Source organism: Lampetra fluviatilis, chromosome 5, assembly GCF_964198595.1.
Source record: "Lampetra fluviatilis chromosome 5, kcLamFluv1.1, whole genome shotgun sequence".
NCBI lineage: Eukaryota > Metazoa > Chordata > Hyperoartia > Petromyzontiformes > Petromyzontidae > Lampetra > Lampetra fluviatilis.
Window position 1 is genome coordinate 21905289 of NC_136279.1, and position 9996 is coordinate 21915284.

At 43.9% G+C, this 9996-nt stretch overlaps 1 protein-coding gene across 1 annotated transcript in view; it reads right to left on the reverse strand.

Annotated features, from left to right (window-relative positions):
* LOC144932290 (otoancorin-like) overlaps nucleotides 1–4938 on the reverse strand; it is a 53765-nt gene extending 48827 nt beyond the window's left edge. Inside the window, exons 1-2 of the mRNA XM_078856232.1 lie at nucleotides 4923–4938; nucleotides 3439–3537 (exon numbers count right to left, since the gene is read on the reverse strand). Coding sequence (XP_078712358.1) covers nucleotides 3439–3511 — 73 coding nt within the window. The 5' untranslated portion in view covers nucleotides 3512–3537; nucleotides 4923–4938. The remainder of the gene's footprint in view (nucleotides 1–3438; nucleotides 3538–4922) is intronic.
* Between the last annotated feature and the right edge of the window lie 5058 nt (nucleotides 4939–9996).

Consider the following 9996-nt stretch of genomic DNA (forward strand, 5'->3'; position numbering starts at 1 on the left):
CGTATCAAAACAGAAATGCAATAATTATTTCTTTAAAAAAATAGAATTGACATACGATGACTAATTTTTTGGGTGTTGGGGTCTCCATGGACGGGACAATCAACCAACTTGCTGTGCTGCCATCTGACCACCTTGGGGCCCAGTGAGCACTCGCGAGGTCCACAAATCTCGGGACGACCCACCAACCCTTGCCTCATTTAACGTTTCCAACCACTCTGAAACCATTTCCTTGTCCGCGTGCGAACGCGTGCGTGCGTGCGTGTAGATCGGAGCGTGTGTCCAGCGAAACGCTCCGGATCCGCTAACATTTCCTTTGCCCCAAACGCGTGCGTGCGTGCGTGCGGCCAAGTTCCCCAAAACCCAGGCCCAAATTCGTGGGGACAGTGCTCGAGAAAAGGCCGACGGGTCTGTTGATATTTTCCGATATACTGCAGGTGCTTTCTGTTCCCTCTGAGAGAGAGAGAAACAAAAACGCGAAGCTGCCGTTTAGCACACGTCCGTGACTTCAGCTGGCGAGAAATTTGAAAGGAAATGTCAGTTGGAATTGTTTTTTAAAGTCCCGTATTTTTGGTTGATGTGACGTGTGAATGAATGCTATTTTGGCCATTGTAACAATTCAATAATAGTAGGAGAATTTACTGAAACGCACGAGCAAAGTGGACAACGACGATTGTGCACATGAAGCACTGCAATTTTACCAACTTCGCCTGGTTCTTCACCGATTCTCAAAAAAACAATGCCCCTATAATAATGAATACATTAATTAACGTCCGTCATGTTGCGCACCTTGTATGCGATGGAAGGCAGGGGGAGAAGGTGTTCAAGCAAGTCGCCTTGTGAATGTTGTGTACCCACATTAGACACCACTGCAACCAATCGACCAAAATAAACCAAATTTGTTTCGTTTTATAGCCAAATCATCGCACAGGCAGCCACGGATGAAGAATCTTGTTCAACGGCCAATTTGTAAAAAAGATTAAAAAAAAACTAAAACTATTGATCGACGCAGTAATGAGCTGCCAGTGCAATTAGCGGTGGCTGAAGGGTGCAGGGAGCAAACCTCCCCTCCGTCCCTCCGTCCCTCCCTCCCTCCCACTTGGACCGTGTGCTCGCTCATTACCGACCGTCACGAATAAGCCACCCGCATCAAAAACTAAAATTGCATTCTTAAAAAATTACTGCCTTAGAACGTAAAAAAACAGAACAAGCAGCATTGTCTTTCCCGTGCTTCTCCCTGCCAACGTGTTGGGTTTTCTGTTTAACCGCAATGCCATTACACAAATGGAGCACGCCAAACACGCTCACACAAACAGGGAACACCCAACATGCCAACGCGTTCACACATGCGATTCCTAAGGGGGGGAAACGCGTGTAACGGTTAGCGCGCTGCGCTCTGAAAGCGGCAACCCGAGTTCGATTGCCGCTAACAGCCAACGCCAGTGACGATCGTCTGAACCGGCCCCCTAGGTCGACTCAGCCTCAAAAGAGTACTTGGTGCGGTATGTAAACGCCGCCACTGGGTGAGACAAAAGCGGCCGCGTGTGGTGTTGCCCACCCACCACCCCCTCGCGTGCCGCGCCCCAACAGTATGTTAAGCCGATATGAGATATTCGTCTTTGGTAAAATTGTAGGTGGGTTTTCGCATTGGTATAAGGAAGCCATTGGTTCTACATTAAAACGCTTTACAGTGAGAGAAAAAAGTATTTAATCCCCTGCTGATTTTGTACGTTTGCCCACTGACAAAGAAATGATCAGTCTATAATTTTAATGGTAGGGTTATTTGAACAGTGAGAGGCAGAATAACAACAACAAAATCCAGAAAAACGCATGTCAAAAATGTTATAAATTGATTTGCATTTTAATGAGGGAAATAAGTATTTGACCCCCTCTCAATCAGAAATATTTCTGGCTCCCAGGTGTCTTTTATACAGGTAACGAGCTGAGATTAGGAGCACACTCTTAAAGGGAGTGCTCCTAATCTAAGCTTTGTTACCTGTATAAAAGACACCTATTCACAGAAGCAATCAATCAGATGACAAACTCTCCACCATGGCCAAGACCAAAGAACTCTCCAAGGATGTCAGGGACAAGATTGTAGAGCTACACAAGGCTGGAATGGGCTACAAGACCATCGCCAAGCACCTTAGTGAGAATGTGACAACAGTTGGTGCGATTATTCGCAAATGGAAGAAACACAAAATAACTGTCAATCTCCCTCGGCATGGGGCTCCATGCAGGATCTCACCTCGTGGAGTTGCAATGATCATGAGAACGGTGAGGAATCAGCCCAGAACTACACGGGAGGATCTTGTCAATGATCTCAAGGCAGCTGGGACCATAGTCACCAAGAAAACAGTTCGTAACACACTACGCCGTGAAGGACTTAAATCCTGCAGCGCCCGCAAGGTCCCCCTGCTCAAGAAAGCACATATACATGCCCGTCTGAAGTTTGCCAATGAATATCTGAATGATTCAGAGGACAACTGGGTGAAAGTGTTGTGGTCAAATGAGACCAAAATGGAGCTCTTTTGCATCAACTCAACACGCCGTGTTTGGAGGAGGAGGAATGCTGCCTATGACCCCAAGAACACCATCCCCACCGTCAAACATGGAGGTGGAAACATTATGCTTTGGGGGTGTTTTTCTGCTCAGGGGACAGAGCAACTTCACCGCATCAAAGGGACGATGGACGGGGCCATGTACCGCCAAATCTTGGGTGAGAACCTCCTTCCCTCAGCCAGGGCATTGAAAATGGGTCGTGGATGGGTATTCCAGCATGACAATGACCCAAAACACACAGCCAAGGCAACAAAGGAGTGGCTCAAGAAGAAGCACATTAAGGTCTTGGAGTGGCCTAGCCAGTCTCCAGACCTTAATCCCATAGAAAATCTGTGGAGGGAGCTGAATGTTTGAGTTGCCAAACGTCAGCCTCGAAACCTTAATGACTTGGAGAAGATCTGCAAAGAGGAGTGGGACAAAATCTCTCCTGAGATGTGTGCAAACCTGGTGGCCAACTACAAGAAACGTCTGACCTCTGTGATTGCCAACAAAGGTTTTGCCACCAAGTACTAAGTCATGTTTTGCAGAGGGGTCAAATGCTTATTTCCCTCATTAAAATGCAAATCAATTTATAACATTTTTGACATGCGTTTTTCTGGATGTTGTTGTTGTTATTCTGTCTCTCACTGTTCAAATAAACCTACCGTTAAAATTATAAACTGATCATTTATTTGTCAGTGGGCAAACGTACAAAATCAGCAGGGGATCAAATACTTGTTTCCCTCACTGTACATCCATGCTGGTGTGGTAATGCCTGCGCTCTATCGCACCGCACCACCAATACACCTTCCATGCAAAAGCAGATACCGTCCGCTCAGGCTATTACGGGGGATCTTTGTATTTGTGTTTTGTTGTTGTTGTTGTTGTTATCCTCCTTACGTGAGCGCGCGAGGAGGATGGCGAGGATGAAGACGAAGAGAGGGAGCGTGCAGTTTGCTCCGAGTAGACGCATTGTGGCTCGTTTGATGTCACGCGCACCTGCGGACACACGCGTGCGCGTTGCGCGTGATATCCTTCTTGAAGAGGGCACACACACGCAACGTTTACGAGACACTGCGTTGGCGATGCAGCGCTTACATCCAAAAGGCTCTTCAAGTCTAATGCAACAATTTCAACCCACGCGCTGTGCAAATTAATTGTTATTCTTGGTTCTTTCGGTAAAGTCACGGAGAAGGGAAATAATAAAATAATAAAAATGAAACAATTCTCACGACGTTTCGGCCACAACGCAAGCAGCTGTCCTCAGGTGAAGAACAGGGCTGTCGGGAAGACAGCGTCCTAATGAACACTGCTAAGCTTGGCAGCGGCTACTTGCGTTGTGACCGAAACGTCGTGAGAATTTTATCTTATTATGTTTAATTTTTATTATTTTATTATTTCCCTTCTACGTGACTTTACCGAAAGAATCAAGAATATGAATCCATACAGTCACGAAAGCTTTAAATCGAAAATTAATTGTTGTTATAAATCATCATCACGACGAGTTTTAATTCACAGCAGGTAAATGTGCAATCCAGGCGACTGCTCGTCTCATGCGACTGCTTGGTGGAAGGGTCTCCAACAGATGGAGCTCTAGAGAGCCTCTGTAGAGGGTCAACTCTCTTCAAAAGACGTCTTGGAAGTGAGTTTATATATGTGTTTATATATATATTACAGAGGAAGCGTATAAACATTCGGGACAGAATTCAGACCAAATACCCGAGGAGGAATTCAAAACAATATCAGTTGGAAATATTAAGTAGTGGCGTGGCTGCACACAGGAAAACTATAAACACATTTTGTTTATTTTACTAGGCAAGCCCCACTAAGATATATAGCTATTTTCAAAACGACCTGGCCTCAACAAATGATAGCTGAACGAGGTGGCTTATCATGTGAAAATGTAGAGCAGTCAAATACTCTAAACGCGTGATGTTCATTCTAAATGTGGAGGGGAAAAAGCGGACGACACGGAGGAAAATACACGCGACCACGGGGAGCGAGAGAGACACGCAAACTCCAAATGTACAACAGGCATCAATGTGACCCCACGCAAGTGGTGAATTGTGCCGTGCTGTGCAAAAATTAATGCAGTGCATTTAATAAAGGGGAGAAGATTTGGATGGAGTAAGAAAAGCAAAGAGGGCGCAAAAAAAGTGGCGGAAAAAATGGTGCGAGCCGTTATTAGAATATGTAACTCGTGAATGTATGTTGCATTTCTTTCGCACCGTACGTAGCCAAGGGGAGGGGACGACAAAACTAAAACACAAAAAAAAATCTATTCTAACCAAATGAGTTTTTCAACCTAGCGTGACAAGAGGAGAGAATGTAGGTCGTAAGTCTGGTGTAAGAGGTGAGGACACACGCACGAATATGCAGCTCACCTTGCTTCAAGCGCAGCAGTGGGGAAGGTGAGTGGGTACCAGTCTGGCCTCTGCTCTCTCTTTATATATGGTGGCCAGGTAGAGGTGACGTCGCCAGTGTCGTGCGTGAGAGCGGTGTCAGGGAGTGGGTTGTGAAAAGGCACCGATGACTGCAGTTCTCATTGAGTCAGAGCGCAGCAGTCCATCGTAAACGGGGTGCCGGCGTGTACCCTTTCTCCCCGAGGCTTTTCTCATTGTACGCGAGTTGCGAAATCAGAAATTAAAAACCGCACCGATTAAATCTACAATGGGATCGTGTATATTCCCCAGAAAAGGGGCTGGGTTTCGTCCTGAATTTCATCGTCGTCATCATCGTCGTCAACAGTCAAGTGATCTCGTTGTCAAGGTCATCACGTGCCGAGGTCAACGATCAAGACTATGAACTAAACGGTGGCATCTCTAATTTGTCGCGTCGTCGGTCTATTAAAAAACACAAAATTAGCTCGCCAAACACCGTTTCCTCTATTTCGTAACAATAGAAAAATCTCCGGCGAGTTGTTCAGCAGCTCACGCGAAATTGCCGCCGTTCTCTCGCTAGGATTAGCAGCAGGGATCCAGTGGCACTTTCTTACGCACGGAATATTTCGATGAATTACTTAAAGAGAACAGCTGAACAAAGCCTGCACTTTAGCAGCTTACGTGTGCAAGCAGCTACCTGTACACGCACGTTTCAACACCTATTGCTGTAATTAAAGAAAATATTTAATGCGACAGCCCCCCCGTCCCCCCATGATATATGGCACTTGGCATACTAAGTATGGAAATTCACACATCTCATACTTGCATCGGCGCCTGTGGAAGGTGGACAGAATGCTTTCAGAATGAGAAATTGGGGGGAGGGGGGAAAGTCGCAGCAATATAAATGAAGGCAAATTTTCAATGTTCAACTTTAATCTGTGCTAAATATATTAAACCCATTGTTTTATGCATTACAAAACATTGTTATAATCTTTAGCATTGTAATTGTTTGTTTTCTGATAGGCTTCCACCTTTTCCCAATCAGAAAATAATTGCTCCATGTCACACATTTATGAAACAGTAATGCTATTTTATAGAAAGTACTGGGCATCTGGAAAAATCACTGGACATTTCAAAGAGCTTCATAGTTCATGGGATTTCTCCAGGATAAATATAGATGCTGGTTATATAAGCCCTGCTGGGACTATACGGCACTAATCATTGCTAATCATTGCTGTAAACTCTTTACCTGTATGTTTAACTTTAATGCTTGTGGAGTGACTGGGAATGTCACTGTGTGGTGCCGGGCCTGCGAGGCCACGGCGGGATGTCTGCGGTTGTGTGTACACCCCGGACACGGGGTGTAGTACCAGCCCTAGTGGGGGCTTGGGTGAGCACTGGTTAAGCGTGGTGGCACCACGCACAGCGTGCGGTGCGGGTTCCCGTTGAGAGAGCGAGAGTGTCAGCCAGCTAGGGGTTACGTTGGGGGCATGATACTCTGGCTGACCTGGGGACACGTGACAGAACGATACTGGAGGGGGCCAATGGGTGGTCACGTGGTCCGGGAAGAGCTCTCGAGTGCCTTCGGGCAAAGGCGAGAGAGACCGAGAAGGTGGGCGGGGCGTGAGCCAGCCCCAGCCTGGCCCGATATAAAGGGCGCCCTGAGAGGGGCTCGGGGTTTTTACTGTTGGAGAGGCAGGAAATCCACGTCGAGCTTGAAGCCTCCAGCCACGTGGTCCAGACCGGGATTGTGGAACCGTGTCTATTTCCGCCGTAGCGTGGTTCGTTGGGTGGTCACCCCCCCCCCCCCCATGAGTATGTTGTGTTAATAGCCTGGAGTGTCTTGTGTTAATAGCCTGGAGTATGTTGTGTTAATAGCCTGGAGTATGTTGTGCTAAGAGTTTAATAAAAACGTGTTGCTCCCAAGACAACGTCTGCAACTCAGTTGGACTCACTTCGCTTGTATTACAATACTATCGAATAGGTACTTCATATTTCCTACCTTCGATGGGACATCCCTCCGATTTGTATTAGGTTCCGTGCAAAGAGGGTTATCAATGGTGTGATATGGGTATTGTCCAAAAATTCAAGTAGATCTCATGAAGCTTACTCAATATGTGAGCGTGTTGACCAATTAACAACTCTAACGATGACATAGTGATTCCATACGTATTGAATTTTGGGGTGGAGCAGTGATTAGAAAACTGCTATGAACACAGAAACAAAAGTTCAAATCCCAGCCACGGCTGACCTGAGTGGTGAGCTATATGAGAACATGTACTGGCCAACCTAACTTCGCCAACCCACACTGACCAATGTGGTGAAGTGTAATCAAATAAATCCCATGGCCAACATGGGGAAAGGGAGGCCTTAATCCACAATTGGACTTGAAAAGGCCTGAAAATTACAAACCATTGTTGAACCTCACCTGTTCGCTGATCCGATACGAGAGCAAGGGATGCTGTTGACAGTGATCTCATAAAGGTGGCTCAAGAGAAGGTCGTCTAATTCGGTTTCGAATCCGTCAAGACAGTTGACACTGAATCAACAAATGTCAGGTTGCACTGGAGCCATATCTCAGCCATGTCATGCAGTGTATACACTTGATATAAAATGGCAGGTTTCAGGTTACACAAACAGGCTGCCATAACTTAATTAAACACGTCTATTGCACACACAATTTTTATTTATAAAAGCTAACAGTGCTAAATCTTGACAGTAATGTTTATTTCGGTGTTGTTTTTTGGTCTTCCTTCGCCATACAAGCATTGCAAAACAATGAAAATACCTGATTCTGGAACACACCTGCGCCCATGAATAAACAGAAACGTGACGGTGTGTTTTGAGGGGGATGGCTGGGAAATAAATCAACAAGGCGTGGGCAGTTGGGGCCAAATAGATAATGCAATTATTGCACAAGCAGAAACTCCTAGAGCCAGACTATTGATTGGTACACAGTGTACGTCAGCAAGGTACATGTTGCATTCCCCAATAGCATACGGTCACACATCGCATGTGGCCAGATAACGGATTTACGTGACCCTCTTGGTTTTAAAGCCATATATACTTCTTCCGTGAATAACTGGACATTCCAATACAAAACCACACCCAATGATGCACCGGATTGCATTTAACGTAACATTGAATACGCAGCGTTGTTTTCTACATCAAAACCTTGGCGAGAATACACAGGACTCGCACTGGAAGCTTTTATTTCAGGTTTGGTATTGAAAAAAACACAGTACAAAAATGTTAATGTACCCATTGGAATTTAATACAAAATGCTAATGTTCCAGATACATTTAACAACGGATTATTTCTTCTAAATTATAACAATATTATACACACTCCTTATAATTATCATACATAGCTGCACTACTGTTAGTGTTGCTGATGAATATGGAAGTTTCATTCGACATTTTCGGGTTGCCATTTGGAACATTAATTTTTTTCTCCAACACGTTTATAATTTTTCCGCTCCTAAGCATTAACAAAATATTTGGATTCATGCAAATATGCTGCGATTCACTTTTTGGGAAATTATAACTCATCAGCACTTACATAACTGGTAAATACTGTCAGGATTGAAATATCAGGGTGACTGCTTTAACTGCACGTCAACCCTGACATTTAAAACGTGGACTAAACATCACTCTTTGGATCATTAAGAAAGCAGTTTTTTGATGAACCACAAGAAATCTAAAAACAAAAAGTACTGAAGATATTTTCAACATTCATGGCATGTGTAAAACGGTCCTTTGTCCAGAGGCTTGGGAGAGGGTACAGTATATGTAAACACCGTAGCAAGCCTTGCAGGACTCTGGTGAATGAACGTAGCCCAGACGACGGGCTACCTCTGCAGTCTTATTCAAACGACAGCGGCATATTTACCGTAAAAGATGGCAATTCTGTACCTTCGAAAACAAATAAGAAAATCACACTTTAGTAGATCGAGCAAATTTCCTGAGATATGGCTTTAGATAAAATCCAAATGTTTTTGCTCAGAACTGTGGTGTGCAAATGTTATTGGTTATTCGAAGTCTGTTCAAGCTACAAAGCCAGTAAGTTGTCTTGGTCTAGTCCATATTTGGTAATGCCATACTGTATATTGAGCATAGTAACTAAGTCAGTTGAGTCAACATCAGGATCCATAACTTTAGTCAGTCCAATTTAGCATTAGAGTTAATCCCAGTGCTTATTTTGCCCACTTTTCACAACATAACATTTAATCTAAAGCACTCTATATACAAAACACAATCCTGAATGTTTTTACATTAGCAACGGAATATTACTCAAGTCAAAAGGTGGCATGTAAACAGTAATATATGTGGAAGAAAACCAAGACGACTGCCAATTTTGGTTTCCACTCAAATTAACCATGTGCAGTATTCCCAAAAATATATTTTAAAAATCAATATATTTAAGTCATGTATTTTTTGCATTAATGCATTTCCATGCATACCATCAATAGATAATATACACTGCAGAAAAAGCAGCATGTGTAATACATCTTCTTTCAAATACCAAATGAGATTCTAGGGAATAAATATAAAAACAAAACATCTAAATGTTCCTATTGATAATCACTGTTGTCACCACAACATGCTTAGGACTATACCAATGTCATTTCACTTTCCTGTGAATCTATCATACAGAGTATATAATATGAAATTTATTTTGCCGTTGTAGAAACTGCAAATAATGGCAACTGCTTGTCCAATAAACATGAAAATAAAACCTTTCGTTTCAACCCAGTCCATGAATCAATAACCGAGAACATTGCAAAACTATTAACCATATTAAAAACTTATTTTATTAAAAAACAATACGAACATGGTAAGACAGTGGAGAGGCAGAGGCCCTGCAGCTGCCAGAAGGGAGAAGTAATGCGTGTGTGTGTTCTTCCCACTTTCAAGACTTTCAATTTTACCAGGTTTGTCTCCAGGTTAAATTTCTCTCCTCCGGCCGCTCTCATTGACATAATTTATCTGCCCCCCCCCCCACTCTATATAATGCCTCGAGACAGAGTTGTTGTTTCTCTGTGTGTCTGTATTTGTCTCAATCAAATTTAGCAATC